We start from the raw sequence: 22,056 nt of genomic DNA on the forward strand, positions 1-22,056 counted from the left end.
TGCGTTGGACTACAATGCCCGACATCCTGTCAAATAGGCTTGGGAAAGTGGGAGGCATAATCCAAAAGGTTGAGAGGAGACACATCTGTGAAGAGATGTCCCACAATGGCTGGAATGCAGGTCAACTCCATGGATTCCATGGCTCCAGTCTCCTTGGGACCAACAATATGATTTATGCCAATATAATGTTGCTGCTGTTTTATTTAAAGGGATATGCCACTGTTGAGGGTCTGTGGTCTACGTCAACACATTTCCTTCTCCAGTTCCAACCACCTGCCTTCGCATCTTCCCTGGTTGAGGTGAGTTGGATGCAAATATCTTGGTGGTAATAAGAGTCTTTGGATGGCAGACATTTCTTTTAGAAATGCAAGTTCACGACTCTCTGGGAGTTATTACTGTTGCAGAGTGGATGTTGAAAATTTGGGTGCTGTGGTTAGACTCCTCTTGGGATACTGTTTTATTTGTTGTCTGCCTTCAAATTATTTCTGATTTATGGTGCTCTTAAGGTGACCATATCACAGGGTTTTCTGGGGCTGAGAATGTGGGACTCACCCAAGGTCACCCAGTGGGTTTCCATGGCTTGAATGGAGGATCGAACCCTCATCTTCAGAGTCAGAGTCCAATGCTCAAACTACTTCACCACACTGGTTCTCCTTGGATGGTTTACCCTAACTGATTTATGTACATCCTTGGACATTGCCCAAGGAAGTCTATGGCACCTATTTGTGCAACACTTCCCCCTAGCTACACAAAAAACAGCTGGGTTGTCCCCAGGGGCAGCTCCATGGTGCCCCTAAACCAAAAGGCCACTGACCGGTTGTGAGGGTACCCCCAGTTGCTGTCCAATCACCAGTACTTAAAAAAAGGAGCAGCCACCAGCCTTCCAGACCTGCAGTGTATAGACACTGGTTCAGGGCAACCAGATGTCATAACCACAAAGAAAGACAAGGCACCACAAAAAGTAGGACATTCAAGAAAAATGCAAGACATGACCAAATAAGTACTGAAAACACCCATATAAATATAAATTCATGCTTCTTAGTCATGCTAAAAAAAGATGACATTTGAACTTTCTCTTGGACAGAAGATAAAATGTAGGACATATCCTGGGAAAGGAGGATATCTGGTTACTCTGCACTGGTGTAATGCAATGTCCCTTGAGATCTTGTCCAGTGACTCTTCTACTGAGAAACTCTTACCTTCCCTCAACTCGCGGTCCACTTTTGGCATGGTCCTCTTTCCTACTGGCCTTCCAGAGATGTCTGCTTGGTCACTCTGAACACCTGAAGGTATCCTGTGGAAGAGAAGCCAAAAGAAAGTGTGGGTGGGTTGGTAGATGCACATCATCATCGCAATACACCTTTTGAACACTAAGATGTTGTGTAGGTATAGATGTCCTTCCTTCCTCCTCCCCACCCCACATCCAGAGGAAGGAAGAACAGGGTTGGAATAAATTGTTTTAAAACAAAACAGAACAAACCCCCAAAAACTCAAACCTGGGTCTTTTTGGTTTAAACTGTTTTTAAAAAATTATTTAAAGCAGTTTTTACCAATAATGTTTAAATGAAAAGAATTGAATCCTGTTTGTTATATTAATACTGTGAAACATTATTTTATGTACAGTGGGACTTTGGTATCTGCTGTGGTTTGGTTTGAGGACACCCCCACCCCACCCCATGGATACTGAAATCTGGATGCTCACATCCCATTAAATGCAATGGCATAGTGAAATTGTGTCCCTAATATCAAATAGCAAGGTTTGCTTTTTGAATTTGTGTTATTTTTTGAATATTTTAAATCCGTGGATGGGTGAATCCGTGGATTAAAAATCCATGGATACATAAGGTTGACTGCATTAGAAAGCTTCATCAGTCATGTTTTAATGCATTCTAACATTAACAATCCTAATTAGGTTTTGATATGATTTACATCTTTCAATATAACTGTGGGAGTTATATTGACAAGTTGGTGGACTCCAGTTGGTGAGCCTCTTTGACTCCCAAATTTGGGGGGAAAGCAGGAAATTAATAATAATAATAATAATAATAATAATAATAATAATAATAGCATAGGACTATACCAATATAGGAACCTTGAAACTGTTGTACATGCTTTGGTAACCTCTCGGTTGGATTTCTGCAATGCGCTCTACATGGGGCAACCCTTGTACCAAACCCGGAAGTTACAATTGGTGCAGAATATGGCAGCCAGATTGGTCACTGGTAGCTCCAGGACAGACCATATAACCCCTATTTTAAAAGATCTTCACTGGCTGCCTGTTCGCTTCCGAGCTCAATACAAGGTGTTGGTTTTGACCTATAAAGCCCTAAATGGCTTGGGCCCAGGGTACTTGGAGGACCGCCTCTCCCCATATAATCCGCCTCGCACACTCAGAACATCTGGGACAAATCTGTTAGAGGTCCCTAAATTTCATCTGGCGAGGACCTCGCAGAGGGCTTTTACTGTTGTTGCCCCCTCATTGTGGAATAAGCTTCCTATAGAGCTCCGCTCCTCTGCATCACTAGTTTCTTTTAAGAAACAATTAAAAACATACTTATTTCAGCTGGCTTTTTCACTTTAGCTAATAGTGTTCTTCTTTTTCTGCCCCTTGTTTTTCTGTTTTTCTTGACCCCAGATTATTGTAAATAGTGTCGCTTATTCTGCCCCTGATGAATGTGATTTGTATAGATTCCTGTTCATATCTCCTTATAATGGTGTTTTAAATTTTTATACTCTGATGTTTTAACTGTATTTTATTCTCCTTATTTTTTGTAAGCCGCCTTGATCACATCTGTGGAAAGGTGGGGTAGAAATAAAAATTATTATTAATTATTATTATTATTAAATCATCAAATTAATTAGCAAAATGCAGTTCAAGTGTTATGCCTTCTAGCTTATAATAAACAATAAACAACAATAATAATAATTGTTCTATCTAAAAAGAAGTGCTCTTTTAAAGCAAGTTGAATAATCAGTTTAAAAGAAAAGTTTTTTTCTTTAAAAAAAAGTCATTTGGTTTAAACCAGCCAACCCTAGGGAAGAAACTAGAAAGCTTTGTACAAGGAGATACCTACCTGTTTTCATCTTGCCTCACCCCAGAAATGCTCCAGTAACTCTGCAATGAGAAAGAGAGGACAGTTTGTAACAAAATGTTCACAACCAGGCTTAAATGGCAATTAATAGGGAAGCCTTCTGGCAGATGTTACATTTCGAAGGAACTCCTGCATTCAGGGTACATAAATCTTCATGCATTTTGTTCTTGCAGGCAGCAACAAATAACTTTAACATTTTTCTCCCTCCTGCATAAAAATCGACAAAAACTGCACTTTTCAATGATTATTTGAAGTTCCGAACATATTATTTTTCCAGTCCACATATGATTTTTGTGGGGCAGGGAGGCAGAAAACAGCTTTTTCTGTGCAAGAATGTTCTTTTCTTAGCAGGAATTCAGGTTTTCTGTGCAGGAAATTGCTCTCTATGAAGAAAATGCTGCCTTCTGCACACAAAAAATGCACAATGTTCATACAGAATGCATCCCAAACCAGAATCCTACAATCCTAGACTTGGGAGGGGTCCCAAGGGCCATCCAACCTCCTTCTGCCATGCAGAAAATTGCAAATATTCTTGTACATCCAGCCTTCTCCTTGTTGTTATCTCTGTGTAGGTCAGCCATTTATGGCTATTTCAATCATTTTAGTTGTTTTATTTTTAAAAAATATTAAAACCAACATGGTAATGACCTATTTTGCCAAGAAAACCCTGTGATGGGTTTCCCTTAGGGTGGCCATAGGTCGGAAACAACTTGAAAGCACACAACAACAACAGCAACAACAACAACAAAAATAACACATTAATAAAGATTAACAAATTAATTTCTGGTCTCTTCTCTTGATATTTTGAGATTGGTTTTCTTTGATGATGTGCTGTACTAGTATAAACAAACGTATTTCTAACCTCTTTCGTGATTTTATCTTGATGTGCTGATGTATACTCCAGAATATTCTGAGAATAGATATGCCTATATTTATATAATGGGACCTTGGTATCTACTCCAGGACCCCCTATGGATGGTCAAGTACCATTCAATACAATGGCATAATAAGATGGTATCCCTTTGACTCAACTCAGCCATGAAACCTATTCAGTGACCTTGGGCAAGTTACACTCTCTCAGCCTCAGGGAATGGCAATGGCAAACTTTCTTTCAACAAATCTTGCCAAGAAAAACCCATGATAGGTTCACTTTAGGGTCACCATAAGTCAGAAATGACTTGAACGGACACAACAACAACAATACCCAATATCTATTTTTTATCCATGAATAAAAAAAATCTGTGGATATCAATGGTTGGCTGTATGTACAATAGAAGCTATTTAATTTTTAAGAAATAATGTTTTTATAGATGTATATTATGTGCTGTTTCAATATTATATACATAGTAAATCGTGGCCTCACTGTTACAAGTTCTTACCGGCTCGGTGTACAGGAAGCCCATGCCAGCTGCTCCAGTCCGTAGAAGGTACCCCTCCAGCTTATGCCGCCTGAGGAATGTCACTGCTTCCTGAAATAACCAAGAGACCAAGGTATTTATGAAGATATCACTCCTGGGGGTATGTGTGTGTCACACACACTAGGCTGAATTTGCTTTGTGCAATTCCACTGGAAATTAGTACTAGAGGGCGATAGAGAGTTGCATCTTGTGAAATGAGTACAGGACCATACACTGCAGAGGTTTACTTTATGGCCATTAAAAAAACAAAATCCAAAATCCATGTTGCAGGAATACTTTTATACAAGGCCGACCATTCTCTGAAGATGTCAGCCACAGATGCTGGAGAACATGATCACATAGAACATGTTCTAGAACATGATCACATAGCCTGAAAAACCCACAAAAAACTATAGATGCCAGCCGTGAAAGCCTTTGACTTCATACTGTGTATCGGTCAGTGTCCCTGTTTCTTGTCCCCTTGTGCAATGGGGAGTAATGCACAGGGGCTGTTCCCACAATCCCAGAGATCAACAGGTAGATTGTAGGCACTGGCAAACAGTGATACACAATTCAAGAATGCACAACTGTACATACAATAGTTATATTTAGAGAACTTTGCTTATGCAACAGTGAACTGAATACAGAAGATGTGTAAGGGAATTTAGTATGAAATACCAATAGGATTCCACTCCGTCTTTTAAAAAAAATCAACAACCCATGTACAGTGTCCCTACCTTCCTGGGCATGATGCTCCCCAGGTCCACAGATCCTTCCAAGAGGCTTTCATAATAACTCTCATTGTCTAAGACGTCTTCATCATCTGGGTGGAAGAGGAGGTATGACCTTGCACACTCAAGGGCTTTGACGTAATCCCCAACTGATAGAGAAATCGAGAACAGTTACATTGGCTCAACATTTCATTTACACTTTGCTCCATCCAAGTCAGAGGCAGTATCTGAACAGAGAAATCCAGAAAAGTAATGGGAAACAACCTAGAGCACACCTTGTCCCAACCAAGAGGAATACAGTCCAACAGGATCCCAATAAAAACCTTACCTTACAAAACCCTGCCTACTTGGAATTCTGTTTTTGTTATGACATAGGAGAATGACAGTAAATTCAATTTCCCTCACTTTATTGAGTAAAACTGCAAGAGATTTTTTGCACAGCTATCATCTATCTATCTATCTATCTATCTATCTATCTATCTATCATCTCTATTATAAAAACAAATTATTATTGCACTGTGGAACCTTTTGTACAAAAGTTATGAGAGTTTCCTCTGTTAAAATGTTTGTGCCCCAAAGATTGACATAATGTCAGAACAACAAGACAATGAGCCTTTGGTATCCACTGGGGTTTGCTTCTAGGATTCGCTGTGGATACATCTGTGGATGTTCATGTCTCACGATCAACAATGGAGTGGTAAAATGGTGTTTCTTATATAAAATGGCAAAATCAAGGTTTGCTTTGGGGAGTTTATATATTTTTTTGAATATTGTCACTCTATGGATGATTGAATCCATGGATAAGGAGTCCATGGATACAGGGGGTTGACCATATTTTTTGGTTATTGCTATTTTTGGCTGTTGCATTTTGGCCACATCATGAGAAGGTATGAATCTTTTAAAAAGACAATGTTTCTGTGGAATATGGAGGGTAGGAGAAAGACAGGACCAAAGGCCAGATGGATAGACTCAATCAGGGAGGCCTGAGCCTACAGGACCTGAGCCAAGACACAGAGGCAGAGGATAGGAGGTTGTCTACATGACTAAAATTGAAACAAAATTCAGCCACACACAATTTGCAGGAGTTTGGGCTTTTTGCAAGAAGGGAAAATGCTTCAACTCTGGAGAAGAAGGCTTTGTAGTTTTTACCAGAGAATTCCTATTAATGCACATTTTTTCAATGCAAGAATTAGGAAGCGTATTTTCAGCAGAGTGAGGGAGAACAGATGTAAATATGCGCAGGAAAATAAAGACAATTGTTGATGTAAATGTGCGAAAACCCACAGCAACTAACACAATACGCTTATGTGTACACTAGCCCTTACTTTACTTGAATGCAGGAACAGGTTTTGTCCTCTAGGTGGAACCTCCTTCTTGGGGAAAAAAGTGAAATTTAACTAGTGTCTCCCCTATTTCCATCTGATGGTACAGTTGCCAGTTGAAATACAGCTCAGTGCTCCTGTTCATTTAATGCTTGTGTAGAAGAAAGAATTCTTGCATCTGTGGCCTGGTACAGACCGGCCCTTTGCAACGTCCTCGTCGTGTGCTAGGGTTGCCTCGGGGCGCTCCACCCACACGCCCCTCAACACTAGCATGTGACGAGGCCGTCACAATGGCAGCGCCCTGTACACATGGGTGCCGCCATTGTTACGCAAGCACAGTGTGGCATCCGCATGGTGCCATGCGGCGCTTGCATAGCCAGTGCACCAGTGGCGCATTTGTTATACCACTGCCGTGGCATAAAAAGAGCCTGCTTTTGCGGGTTCTTTTTCCTCCACAGGGAAGCTGCACAGTTTGGCGGCTGCAGCTGCCCTGTGGAGGAAACAAAGCTGCCACTGCTCCAGACTATTTTACAGCTATGTACTAGGCCTGTGTGTGACAAACAAGCCCTACTGAGATTCCTCCTTCTATACCCCAGGCATTTATCAGTAGGACTTAGGGTGACCTCTATGGAGAAGGGGTGAAATGACATGTTTGTCTATAAGAAGACCCTGTCCAATGTTAAATATTGTTTAGGATGTTGGGGATAGCAAGGGTTTATTTTCTCCCAGTGTGATGGTGACCAGCCCCATATTTTACTACAGCTGTTTCTGCCTTTCTTCATAGATTGCTGGCTGCTATTATTATTATTATTATTATTATTATTATTATTATTATTTCCTATCAGTCCCTCCCCATGGATCGAGGCAGGGAACAACAACAATGAACAGATAAACAACATCAGTTAAAACACATCAGTTAAAATACATGTCAGTTTATAAGGACAAATAAGATATGCACATATTAAAACAATTCACATTTAAAATTTAGAATTTAAAAATATCTGGATAAGCCTGCTGAAAGACTGGTCTTCCACGGTCTTTTAAATTCAGGCAGTGGAAAAGTCCTCTGGCTGACAGTTTTCAGTCCAGTCCTGGCTGACCGGAGTAAATGTCTGCCAGAGGACCTGAGTGTATGGGGTGGGTTATATGGGAGGAGATGATCCTATAGGTAACTTGGACCCAAAACATGTAGGGCTTTAAAGGTAAGAACCAACACTTTGTACCTTGCCTGGAAACTAATTGGAAGCCAGTGGAGTGATTTTAATATTGGTGTAATGTGATCATTCCTGGATGTCCATTACAAACCAGCATTTGTCCAGGGGCCACCACTTTGAGTAGCTTAGGACACTGAAGAAACACCACTGCCACTTAAATGGCCACTTTTTAAAGCAACTAGGAAACATTACTCATTCCTCATTAACAGTGACAACATCACCGTTAAAGTGAAATAACATGAAGTTAAAGCAAAGGTAAAGTGGAGAAAAATGGCAGCTTTTTACTTTTGGAACTTAGAATCAACTTCCCAAAAATAAGAAGCTGCTGTTTTTCTCCCTTTTGCCTTTGCTTTAACTTCGTGTTATTTCACCTTTGCAGGAATTTAGTGTGATAAACTTCCTGCATTTGCAGGTGTTTTGTTTTTTTAAAAAAAAAATGAGATCTAGTTTAAATCCCATTTTTCAGTGAGATATCGCTAGTGTGATAAACTCCTTGAGGAAGAAAGCTGCTTGGGCCAAGAATATCCCTCTCTTCCCATCAGGATGCCATGGAAGAACACAAGGTAAGGCTGTTCCCAAAAAGGGTGTGGCTCTCTCTTGGCTGGGACGATGCCAGTCCCCAAAGCAAACCTGGCACAAGAGCAGAATTTGCTTCAAGACTCATTTCTTCCCAAATTTATTTGCAAGTTCCAGCTGGTCATGTTTACCTGTTTTATTTCTGTACCACTTAGCTGTTTATCACAGGTTTCCAGGTATGTATCTGGCACTTTCCTCCCCTCATTGTGATCTTTGGGATATTTTATGCAAAACTGTGTAACCAACAGTGGTTTTCAGCCCCTGTTGCTCCACATGGTTTGGACTTCAGTTCCCAGAACCAGTGATTCAGAGCCTACTTTCAACAGACTAATACCATTTCCTAGATCCCTGTGAAACAGGGAACTGTGGTTTGCATAGCAATGTGTTGGATGACAGCATCCATCCCCACCTTGGCTATTGTGGCAATGGCTCTTGAGAATTATAAATCAACAGTTTCTTTAGAGCCAGACAATTCATGCTCCTGACTAAACCATGATGAGGATGATCACACACAAAGGTAACTGTCAAATACACCTTTACTACATTGCATCATTATTTTTTAAGATCCAAGTTGGATGTAATTCAGTGCCTCTCTAATCTCAGTACAGGTGTAAAGCCCATTTTATTGCTGGTGGTGTGTACCTTCCAGTCATTTCTAACTTATGGCGACACCTTTATTGCACTGCATCATTATTTTTTAAGACCCAAGATGGATGTAATTCAGTGCCTTTCTAATCTCAATACTGGTGTAAAACCCATTTTGTTGTTGTTGGTGTGTGCCTTCCAGTCATTTCTGGCTTATAGTGACTCTAAAGCAAACTTATCACAGGGTTTTCTGGGGGTGAAAGTGTGTGACTTGCCTAAGGTCATCCAGTGGGTTTCCATGGCCAAACAGGAAATTGAACCCTGATCTCCAGAGTTGTAGTCCAACACTTAAACCACTACACCATGTTGACTTTTTGTAAAGGGCATAAGAAAGTCCAATATTTGGAAAATTCTAGCTGTGTTCTACTCCATTTTGGAGCCATGTAGAGTGCATCTTCATTGCAGAAATGATGCTGTTGGATATGACTTTAACTGCCATGGCTCCATCCTACAGAATCCTGAGATTTGTAGTTTTGTGAGGCACCAGCACTCTTTGGCAGAGAAGGCCAAAGACTTTGTAAAACTGCAACTCCCAGGATTCCACAGGATGGTGCTACAGCACAGTGTGGTGTCAACTGCATTATTTCTACAGCATAGATGCACTCTTAGATAGATGATTCCAGGAACCAAAAGCCTGTGCACCTTTTAGGTTTAGGGACACAATCTCTTATCTCATTCGAGTTGTCAGGTGAAATGCAGGGCTACATTACTTTTAATGGTAATGTAAGCAATGTCTGTAGGCACTGAGTCAAAATGGCTAAATGAGTGCTGTTCTACTTTGGACTTATCATGAGATGACACAATCCATTGGAAAAGATGACAATACTTGGTAAAGTGGAAGACAGTAGAAAAAGAAGGTGGCACATCTGCATTTTAGAGGTAGATTCAAAGAAGCCACTGTTACCCTGGGTTTGCAGTACCTGAGTAGGGAACTGGATGATGCAAGCTGAATCTGCACTGCAGAATTAATGCAGTTTGTCACTTCTTTAACTTCCATGGCTAGGATATCCTGAGATGTGTAGTCTGTTGTGGCACCAGAGCTCTCTGACAGAGAAGGCTAAATATCTCACAAAAAAACTGCAGATCCCAGAATTCTATAATATTGAGCCATGGTAGTTAAAGCGGTGTCAAACAGCATTATTTCCGCAGTGCAGATTCAGCCCAAGTTTCTTGGAGGTTTGTCTCATTCACTGGGTCACCATAGGTAAGTCAACTTGACAACCAACAGTAGCAATGCCATGGAAATTCCCTCTTCTACACAACTATTATAGGTACATGAGCCCTGCCCTGGAGAGCCAACATGGTGTAATGGTTTGAGCATTTGACTACAGCTCTGGACACCAGGGTTGATTCTCCGCTTGGCCATGAAATCCACTGGGTGACTTGCACAAGTCACATGTTCTCACCCTCAGAGGACAGCAATGGAAAACTCCCTCTGAACAAATCTTGCCAGGAAAAGGCCTTAAGGTTGCAATTCGTCAGAAACAACTAGAAGACACACAACAGCAGCAGCAGCAGCAGCAACAAAGCCATGCTGAGCTTTACACCTGGCATCCTTGTAATTCAACCTAACACAACAGGAGGCTTTATATGGTGTATCCAACTTTATTTTTCCTTCTCCCCTTTGTTTGGACTAACCCTGTAATTCAGCCACATTTGAATTTCTTCCCCAAAGGAGAATAAAAACAAGTTTACCTCTGTAATAGGAGAACTGCAAGAAATCATAATGCAAGGGAAGGTAGTTGTCGATGGGTGAGAGACGCCCCGGTCGTGTCGCGAGCTCCCTCACACACTCATGTTGACACACCAGGACCTGCATGTAGTGTTCTGTAAAGGAAAGAAAAAACAAAACAAAAAGGGCAAACGTCAAATTCCAGAAAGAAGAGCAAAAGGGGAGAGAGAAGGAATCTCACCTCCATTTAGTACATGTTGATTGAACCACACTCATAAAGCAAAGGGATCTTGTAGCACCTTTGAGACTAACTGCATGAAAGAAGTTGTAGCATAAGGTTTCATAGACTTAGGGGCGAAACAGACTGCCCCTTTGGAGAGGCATCCCACCACCTCTCTCCTCGCTGGATCAGGGCCATGGCAACTGTACACCTTGGCCCCAATCCGGTGCTTTGCCAAGCCAAAAAAAGCAGCAAAATCCTGCTCTTTTCTAAAGTGGCAAAAAAACCACCCTTGTCTAAATGCTGTGCCAAAGACACACCCTCTTGCTGCCTGTTGTGTGGTTAGATGGGCAGTGTGATTAGTTATTTTTGTAGAACCTAAATGTAACAATAAAGTAAGTTTCTTTTTACCAATGTATCCTGTTTATTTACCAGAAGCTCAGATCTAGTTGTTTTTACCAAATACCTGTGGAGTACACACTTGTTGCCGTGTTGCTGCTGCTGCTGCTGCTCCTTCTGCTAAACTTCTTAATCACAAATAAAAAAACCATAATAATTTTTCTAACATGGAGGAGTATTCTAGCATGGCAGGGGTTGAACTAGATGGCCCATTGGGTCCCTCCTGACACTATGATTTTAATTTATGATTCACAGTTCAAAACTAGGTTTGCAGTTTTTCATCAGTTTTGGCAGTCATGACTTCACGAATTAATGGCCTGTTCTGCTACCAAGCTACTGTGCCTCATCATCCAAGCAGCAATTTAAGGAGGAAAAAGTATTTAGTTTTTTCTAACAGATGCAAGTCAGGTTAGAAAGTTCAGCACAATCCCTGAAGCAGAAGAGAATGAAAGTACTTCTGTATAAAAAATAAACAAAGGTGGAAGTGGGAAGGTACCACCCTCACATGTTCTTTGCAATTTGCCTCTCAGGTTGATTGAACTGAATGGTGAACGCTGGGATTAAAAGAGTGTTTCCAGTCCATGGAAACGGAAGGATTACAGACCGCCTGTGTCAGCTACTGTGGGCTGCTGCCAAGGTCAGCAGTTCCAGGCAGCAGCCTCCTGAATTAATGGACTGACAGCAATATCTCTCCCCCTGCCCCTTGCAGGCTGCTTAAGCTACAAACAGGCTTGAAACAAAGGTTAAAACATGTGCTCTCTCAGCCACCCTTGGTCTGTAAGGCCTTCTGGAAGCTCCTATCGCCATCCAGCAGGAAGTTCAAGTCAATCCCCACTTTTTCCTCAAGGGGAGAATTGGGGGAGTTCACCGTGGGCGTGAAATCTGATTTTTCCAGATGGCCCCAAAAATATTGGAGAAAGCAAAGAGGATGCTCTTAAAAATTCAGCTGAATAACACTGGACTTGAAACGTAGCTGCAAGCTCACTCACCCCAAGAATTGCAATGCTTATGCATTCCCTTTCTTGTTTTACAAAGTCTAGCATCCCTTGATTCTCACATTCCATGGCCCCATTCCTACTTATAAATAATTCAGTTTGCAATCCAAATCAATAGTTTGGTTTGACAGTGGAACATTATTCACACTACATTTGCCCCAATTGAATTTCCCTGTTGCAAATTAACATACTTTTCATTGACATTTACCAATTAATCGGTTCAAAATGGACCCTCTTCCGTGGCTTCTTTTCCCCCTCTCTCAATCATGTCAATATAAGTCTCCAGGACCAGATGAACTACATCCAAGGGTATTTAAAAAAAGTGGCAAATGTAATATTGGAGCCATTGGCAATAATCTTTGAGAACTCCTGGAGAACAGAAGTCCCAGCAGACTGGAGGAGGCCAAACGTTATCCCCATCTTCAAAAAGGGGAAAAAAGAGGATCCCAACAATTATCATCCAGTTTCAATACCAGAAAAGATTCTAGAACAGATCATTAAACAGAGAGTCTGTGAACATCTAGAAAGCAATGCCAAAATCCCTATCATCAGTACTTCCCTATCATCTGATGATAGGGAAGTAGTGAATGAAGTTTGAATGGAAGGGACGGGGGAGGGAAGGGGAACGGGTATGATAGGTGGGAGGAAGTGAAGTGGGGAGTAATATAAATTGAAATTTCTATGAGATTATTGTACTCTTTTACTTCATGTATGATTGTTATGAATTTTATTTGGTTTTTTTTTTTGTTTAAAAAATTAATAAACATATATTTTTTTTAAAAAAAGAAAGCAATGCCAAAATCACAAAAAGTCAACACGGATTTCAGAGAAACAAGTCATGCCAGACAAATCTGATATCTTTCTTTGATAAAATTACTAGCTTGGTAGATGAAGGGAATGCTGTGGATATAGTATATCTTGATTTCAGTAAGGCTTTTGACAGGGTTCCCCATGATATTCTTGCAAACAAGCTAGTGAAAGGTGGGCTAGACAAGGCAACTGTTACATGGATTTGTAATTGGTGCTCAACAATGGCTCCTTTTCATCCTGGAGAGAAGTGACCAGTGGGGTCCCACAGGGCTCTGTCCTGGGCCCAGTGCTATTCAACATCTTTATCAATGACTTGGAGGACAAAATTGGGGGCATACTTAGCAAATTTGCAGATGACACCAAATTAGGAGGAGTAGCTAGGGTGTTGTGATAAGGTCCATAATCTACAACATCTGATATTCATTGGTGGTCTCCCATCCAAGTGTTAACCAGGGCTGACCCTGCTTGGCTTCCAAGATCAGATGGGATCTGGTGCCTCTAGAGCATTTAGGCCATTAATTGTCCCATATCACTTTAGCTTGCTTAACTTAAGTACGTCTATGAATTCTACTTCTTGTTTTAAGATTTCTAGCTTTCCCTAACTCATGCCTGTCACATTCCATGTTCCTACTACATACATTGTGCAGCTTTGGACTTTTACCTCTGCACAAATCAACAGCTGAATGTCCTTTCAGCTTGAGTACAGTTGTATCATTAGGCACAGTGCTACTAGCCACTCATACTTGTCTTCTGTTCTGGTTGAGTGCCTTCCAACTTGGGAGTTTCATCTTCCAACACTATATTTTCTTTCATTTTAGATTGTCTCAGTACTGGGTTTTCAAGACAAAAAGCATTCAGGAATGGTTTACCCCTGACTCCTTCTGAACCGTACTAGCAAGTGTTAGCAATAGTGCCACTGCCATTGTTTTTGAAAGATCCTCTGCCAGTGTCATCCACCACCACTGCTGCTGCCCAGTAGCTGTTTGGCACATTTTGTTTGGCTCCTCAGCAAAAGTCTGTCTGGCATGGGAGACCCTACAGCAGCACTACTGCCATCAGCAAAGCTTCTGGTCTCATAGGAGCATGGGATCCCATTATTTTGGAAAGGTAGTACTATATGTGAATTTATATATTTTCCCACTTATTTCTGTGAAACACATTTGAGAACATGCCCAAACCTCTCTTGCAGCTGCAGGGTACCCAGGAATCCAGAGTAGGGTGGGGTGGCACATATCTTTCAAGGCAGGCTTAATCCGCCGAAATGAGCCAAATGATCCAAATGAACATATTCTGGTGGATGGGCATGAAACAAGTAAGCTCATGTGTATCGAGGAGAACCTCAGGAAGTCCAGGAACACTGCAGGAAAGCTCCTGGGTGAGACAGGATGTTGTTATTATGTGCCCTCAAGTTGACTCTGCTGCTGCACCATGGAGAGCTCCAGATCTTCCCAGAAGATCCAGAGCAACAGTTAAATCTTTTTACATCATTGTATGTGTGTTTCGCCCTGGTTCTGGTTTGGCACATGCCAGGCGTGGTCCAGACTGCCCACACCAGAACTGGGGTTTGGGGTCATGCATCTAAATATACAGAACTGGAGGGAAACAAACTTTGGGCCCACCTTTGGGCCCATACAGGCAAGGTGCTGGTCAAGCTTTTCCAAATCTCTCCTACAGTTGCTTCCTGTCAGTTCTTTCAGACTGCAGACTACTGCTGGCTATAATGCAGTTGCATGTCTTGCATGTGGATAGGTTCCCTTATAGAAGCATTTGGACACTTCTCTCTGATACAGAATGGCTGCATGCACTTCATGACTGAGCTATGTATGCTGTTCCAATGGGCATGGATGTGCACTGTATAATATACATCATGCATGGATCTGCACTGCACTGGGGGACACACTATAAAGAGATCTGCATGTGCATTTGGTTGTGCATTGGGTAGGATTTTTGGTGTCTTGGTGTTCAGCTGTGCAATGTTGCCATTCAAAATGAGGATTGTGTAGCACAAATAATGAATACTCTGCATGCATATATAACCATGTAGGATCATAGCCTTAATATGTTCTTCATCCACTGAAATTCCTACACATATTTTAATGAACATCTCCCAGGGGTTCATTAATGACACCTCAGAGACGGGTCTCACTTGGTGCACTGATGAGAAGGGACTTCCTTTTGGGTATGAATCCCATTGTGAGAGAAAAGTAGGATATAAATCCTTGAAATAAATATGATGCGTCTTCTGGCTGTGTGGGAAAGCAAGCATTCTCCCTCTCCCTCCTAGCCAGCAGCCCCACCAGACCTGGAAAAGGCTGTTGAAGAGAGGAGGGGAGGTATTATCAATGAACCACACTGGTTCCTCACAGCCTGTGCAATTATTATTAATATTATTAGTAGTGGTATCCCATTTATTCTCTGAAGCTGGGACTCAGAGCAGCTTACCATTTACAAGAACAGTATAATCAAAACATATAAAAGGGAGCATTAAAATAGAATTAAATTACTACAATATTAAAACAGGTCACTCGTTAAAAGAATAAAATACAATTAAAAAAGATAAAAGCACTTAAAAATAGTCCAGTATCTAATTTTAGGTAATGTATTCAACTACAAGCTGAAGTCACAGCTGCCTATTTTTCCCTAATTATCTTCATTTAGCTGTTTCAATTTTAAAACACACACATACATGGTTTTGGGCATGCTTGATATTTCAGAAATGTCCCAGAAACCTCACATTTGTGCAGATGCTCAGGACAAGGCGCACATTTTCTCATAATACTGACGAGTCTGCAAACAATCTACCTTTATAAGATTGTTCTGTTCACTCAGTCGGTGTGCTGAACCATCTTGACAAAAGCAGAGTCCATCGAACAGCAAGATTTATTTTCCATAGTAGCAGCAACAGGAGTAAAAAGAAACCTCAGCCCAACCCTGCTCAATTAAGTAAGCCTCCATCAGCCAAACGGGCTCCGCTTCATGGCCAACTTTTCCCCCTGAGGGCCAATCACGCTGTTTGTGATGTTCTTCATCCTTAACCCTGCTGGGCTGAGGGCCAAGAATGAAACTACGAAGGACAAAATCTTAGCGCTCATTCCTCTCAACTGATTTCTAATCTCCTGTTTTTAAAAATGAGATGCCAAGACCTTGCTGCTGTTGAACGACACCATCATGGTCATGCCAAGGGTTACCTGGGGCAAAAGCCAAATCTTCAGGAGATAGTTCCAAAAAGCTAGGCTTTCAAGGGCAATGCCAACTGTTGGGATGGGGAAACAGGAGAAGGCCAGGAGGTCGAGGATGGCATGAGACCCATACCAAGTCTAATAAAACCACAGTGGGTAATGTGTGGCCCTCCAGATGTTGATGGGCTCCTTCCTCCCCATTAGTCCTACCCAACATAGCCAGTGGTGAAGAATCTTGGGAGATGCAATGCAGCAACTTCTGGGAGGTTTCAGGAAATAACAGCATGTTATTTCTGCTGCTGGTACCAAATCTCTGTTAAAGAAGCCGTGTCCAGGATCACATCTACTTCATTAATTGTATTTGATAGTGGAACAGACTTCTCTGAGATGTCTCAGCTCTGGATTCCAGTGTCAGCAAGGAACTGAACTAGATGACACCTGGACTCTTTCCAACTCTACATATGTATCTTTCATATTAAGAATGATTTCCTTCTCCCCATAACTAAACCCTACATCTTTCCTTCCTCAATCTGTAGGTAGTTACAAACCTAAATGGGACAAAGCCTGTCACACTCAGTGATACTGGAGATTTACAGTATCGTGGTGTGACAGGCTTTATTCATGGTGAGACTGCCTCCTTCTGTGAGAAAATCAGCTACTTTGAGTGGAAATGGACAGCAATCTCCTCCTGCATCCCCCCTTTTTTGCAAGAGATATCTCAAAACTAAGGACAAAATGGCCTGAATGAGAGTCTCAACTAGTGCAGACCAGGGCTGTGGGGCCACTTCCAAGAGCCAGAGGATGCCCTGGTCTTTCCTCTGTGCAGGGAATAGCTTACCTGCAATTGCTTCATAGAAGCTGGCTTTATAATCCAGATACTCATATTCCTCAAATCTCTGTGGTCCCTCACACAATATTCGGCACTCTGTGTCAGCAACAGTGTAATCACGCAGGGCTTGTTCTAGGAAATCAATGGCCATGTGGTACTCTTCTTTGTCATAGTGCCTAACTCCAGAAAGGTAATTCTCCTGTGAAGCCAAGAATAGGAATAAAATAGGTGTCCATGGCCGCAGTCCTGCATCAGAGCCTTATGCATTGATTGTACAACACAATCCTTGTGCTGAATAAATAAATAAATAAATAATTTATATACCACTTCTTTATCAGAGAACCGGGGAGTTTACAAGATAAAACTGTACAATCCCAGATCCCAGTATCCCACCCTCCCCTAAAATAACAATTAAACAAATAACAGTTTTAAAACATACCTTAAAATAAATAAATCAGGCAGTGGCCATAGCAGATTCAGAGGGGTGGTGGGTTCCGATTTGGTGGCCGGTTTTCTATTCGGGAAAGGCCTGCCGGAACAGATCTGTCTTAACAGCCTTTTTAAAGCTATTTAAACTGGTAATGTGATGGATCTCCTCTGGTAGGCCGGTCCATAATCTGGGAGCAGTTGCCGAGAAGATCCTCTGGGTAGTTGCAGTCAGCCTAGTTTTCATAGGCTGCAATAAATTCCTCCCAGAGGAACTAAGTTTGTGGGGTGGATTATATGGAAGGATGCAGTCCCAAAGATAGGTTGGACCCAAGCCATTTAGGGCTTTAAAGGTCATAACCAACACTTTGTACTGCGCCCGGAAACTAATGGGCAGCCAGTGGAGTGATTTTAAAATAGGTTTTATGTGATTGCTTCTGGCTTTATCAGAGACCAACCTGGCTGCCATGTTCTGCACTAACTGAATTTTCCAAACTAAGCACAAGGGTAGCCCCATGTAGAGTGCATTACAAAAGTTGAGACACAAGGTTACCAGCACGTGCACCAGTTTTTAGATCCCTCTCTTCCAGGAAAGGGTGCAGCTGGCATGTCAGCCAAAGCTGATAACAGGCACTCCTGACCGTTGCATTTACCTGATTTATCATCTGAAGCGACAGGTCTAGGAGCACCCCAAGACTGCAAACACAGTCCTTGGAGGACAGTGTGACCCCATCTAGGGCTGGAGGTTGTATCACAATACCTGGATTAGGGGCCCCTGCTGTAGGTACCTCAATTTTGTCTAGATTCAGTTTTAATCTGTTTTTCATCATCCAGTCCATTACTGCTTTAAGACATTCATTGAGAGGAGAGATGCCATCTGAAGTCAGAGCTGAAGACCGAGACATGGAGAAATATATGTGGGTGTCATCAGCGTACTGATAACACCCCGCCCCATGTTTCCAGATGATTTTTCCCAGCGGCTTAAATAGCATCAGGGACAGGATGGCATCTTGAGGGATGCCATGATTAAGCTCCTTTTTTACTGAGCAATTGTCCCCGAGCATCACCCTCTGGAATCTTATGCAATTTAATGCATAATCGAATGTGCACAGACAATACACAACAGTACCACATTTATAACTCCACCTCCATAATCATAAATTGAATATGGATGTTCTTCATCAGAGGAAACAGCAGACAAAAATTTTCTTATTTAAACAAGTTTTTTATGCTTAATCATGGAAGTTTTTAATGTAGATGCATTCTTTAATTGTTTCAAGCTTTTGTACGCTTTTAAATCAGATTTATAGTGTTTTATGGTATTTTAATGTGGTGTTTTTTAAAGATGGTGACCACCATAGAGACTAAGATGGGAGCAGCAATCAGAGGCCTCATTCCCACTTACAGATAAATTGGTGTGCATTCTGAATCGATGGATCTATTTGACATCGGATCGAGGCTTACGCTACACTTGCCCCAATCACATTTTCTTTCATTTTCTGGCATCAAAATAATCCACTTGTGGCTCCCATTCCCAAATGAATTGATTTAAAATGATCCAGTTTCCGCCGGCCGAAGGGCAAATTTGAATCGATTCCAATTCATTTGTGGTTTACACTTGCGTTGAATTGATTTGGTGAAAAAGATGCGGAAAAAATCAGCGTCAAAAAGACACAGGTTAAATGGGTCTGGTGCATGGCCCCCCTCACTGAATTACTTCAGCAAATCAATTTAAGTAGGAACCAGGGTCATTTGAAGCAGTTCAAACCGAACTGCAATCCAGTTTAAAAGGTAGTGGAAATGAGGCCAAAGTGCCCCAGGCTATTTGGAAAACTTGTCACAGAATGGTATCACGCAGCCCAAACAGGGATGGAGTACATTAATATTACTCTTTGCACAGGCAAGAGGTCTCTCTGTACTACTCATCTCAGCCTGGTATTTCTGTAGAGAACATGAGATTACCAGCTTTCCTGTGAAAATGTCACAGCTGGCTCTTTCTGTCCTATCTGTGAGAGATAGGAGGGAGTGATTTTACTGCAACTATTTGGCTTCTATGCTCTCAAAGCTTCCAAAAATGGGGAAGGTTTTCAGCTGCTTATGGAAGAAGACCATAAAGGGTATCTCTGTCTATCTGCTCTATCTAGGAAGAGAGTTCCAGAGCCTGGGGAAGCCACCAAGAAGGCCTTGATCTCATCTGTGTTTCCACCAGATGTTCCTGTGGGGGCCATGGATAGAGAGAAGGGCTTCCCCAGATCTCAAGACATATGTAGAGTCATATAGGGTGATATGGTCCTTCAGATAACCTGGATCTGAGCCATTTTATCTTCAGTTATATTTCACCCATGGCTCTATTTCAGCCCTGTATGAAGGACAAGTTTTGAGTCCGTTCCCAACCTTACCATGTGAGGCTTGGCTTCTCGGTCCACCAAATCCACCTTCCCTGCTGTGGTCTTATAGTTCTCAAGGTCCTGCTGCACTTCCATATGTTCTGGGTTGGCCAGAAAGAATGTGTGTGCAGCATCGGCAGCTTTGTCCAGCTGGTTTAACTAGAAAGAAAGCAGAAAGGGGGAAAAAAGAGGATTTACTATATTGAAGGAAAAGAAGGTATGTGTCTGGTGTGTACCTCTCTTAGCTTCTCTTGGCTTTATAAGTGCACATTGCGAACACAGTTTTGATTTTCTTAAGGGATATGTAGATTCAAATTAGGTACAAAAGTAACAACTATATAACATATTCCATGGTACCAGATTAGTACGTGCTTATGCAAAAGTCTTATGGAGATTAATTAAGGTAAACATTAAGGTAAAGAAAAGATGGGAAAACTCCATGATAGGTAGAAACATATAAGGTCACAATGAGGAATTTACCCTTCAGTTTTTTCCTTTAGGCATAAAATAAAATCTTACTTAATTCAAGATAACAAAAACCTAATTCTTGCAGCAATCCAGCTCCTTCCCACAACAACTCCCTCTGTACAGAAACTTGTATGGACAGTCCCTTTGTTAACATTTTCCCATATGCTAGCACAAACCCATAATCACGGAATCACAGTATATTTGAGCTAGAAGAAGCCACCGTGGTGCATTAATTACCGTATTTTCCGGCGTATAAGACAACCCCCAACTTTTCCAGTTAAAATATAGAGTTTGGGATATACTCACCATATAAGACTACCCCTCTTCCAACGCACACCAAATAAAATTTTTAAAAACATCAGATTTGATTTCAATCTGGTAATTTTAATTCAAATGCTTATGACATGCAGGTACTTAGCAGGAAAACTTGTTGTATACAAAGCCTGCTTGGACTGGTTAACTCTCCCTGCTTGCCCAGCCCTCCCCGTCTCCAAGACTATCAGAGTGGTATTGCAAACACAGCTTTCCCCCCATACTCCGGGCGTCCCGGACGCCTGCAGCTTGCTCTGCCCTTCAGTTACATATGTGGCGACTGCAGATTCTCCAGTCTGGCTCAGATGTTTCAGCACCTGCCCTATAATATGACACCCGGCATATAAGACGACCCCCAACTTTTGAGAAGATTTTCCTGGGTTAAAAACTAGTCTTATACACCAGAAAATACAGTAGTCCAACATAGTCAATGTGCTACTGGGAGATGACCATCCAACTTCTGTTTAAAAATCTCCAAAGAAGGAGAGTTCCACTGTCAAACAGCTCTTGCAGTCAAGAAATTCTTAATGTTTGGGTTGAATGTTTTTTCATGTAATTTGAATCCATTGCTTTGCTTCCTAATCTATGGAGCAGCAGCAAACAAGCTGGTTCCACCTTCTACAGGATATCCCTCCAGGTATTTAAAGACTGCCATCATGCCACCTCTCTGTCTTCTCTTCTCCAAACTAAAGTTATCAAGCTTCCTAAGATATTCATCCTAAGGTTTTGTTTCCTGGTGTAATCTTTGGCATAGTTTACACCTACTAGGAGCAGCAGTAGTCATAATCATCATCAAGTTGGAATGGACTCAAAGATCAACTAGTCCAAGCCCTTCTAAATGCAAATCCATGCTCAACTCCCATTTATGTCCATTACACATTGCACATCAATGCATAATGTGTATCTGCAAGTGCAGTTGTTCTGCATATGCCACTCACCATCCACAAACTGTGCATTCAAGTACAATGCACATTCATGGGCATGAACAATGTCTATCCATACACAATAGTACCATGTACATCACTCCATTTCTGGAACCTTCAAATGAAGACAGCAACCTTCAAATGAAGAGGCAACATCCAACTGCTTTTGTAGGAGAACTTTCACATGTGCAAAACACTGGCTAAACTCCAATGCCTATATTGTGACAATACCTTTACTAGACCATAACTCAAAAAAAGAAAAGAAGAAAACAACCCGCTCACCTCACATCTCTGTGCAGGCTTTGGAAAATGAAGCTTAATTTTCTTTTCATTTCTTTTCTTTTTTGTATGAAAAAAGCTGACACAAAGATTTTTGTTCCTTTTTGGTTGGCCTGATAAAGACATGGACACACTATGGACTTTGAGACAAGTGGCATGGAATCCTTTGCAAGACCTTTT

At 41.5% G+C, this 22,056-nt stretch overlaps 1 protein-coding gene across 1 annotated transcript in view; it reads right to left on the reverse strand.

Moving 5' to 3' along the window:
* The window catches only part of P3H2 (prolyl 3-hydroxylase 2), a 118,008-nt gene that overhangs the window by 20,065 nt on the left and 75,887 nt on the right, over positions 1–22,056 (reverse strand). The window contains exons 2-8 of the mRNA XM_089508679.1: positions 19,907–20,053; positions 17,091–17,280; positions 10,673–10,804; positions 5,227–5,369; positions 4,472–4,561; positions 3,075–3,115; positions 1,200–1,294 (exon numbers count right to left, since the gene is read on the reverse strand). Coding sequence (XP_089364805.1) covers positions 1,200–1,294; positions 3,075–3,115; positions 4,472–4,561; positions 5,227–5,369; positions 10,673–10,804; positions 17,091–17,280; positions 19,907–20,053 — 838 coding nt within the window. The remainder of the gene's footprint in view (positions 1–1,199; positions 1,295–3,074; positions 3,116–4,471; positions 4,562–5,226; positions 5,370–10,672; positions 10,805–17,090; positions 17,281–19,906; positions 20,054–22,056) is intronic.

This window comes from Sceloporus occidentalis, unplaced genomic scaffold (genome assembly GCF_023333645.1).
Source record: "Sceloporus occidentalis isolate IW3139 unplaced genomic scaffold, rSceOcc1.0.p SCAF_2, whole genome shotgun sequence".
NCBI lineage: Eukaryota > Metazoa > Chordata > Lepidosauria > Squamata > Phrynosomatidae > Sceloporus > Sceloporus occidentalis.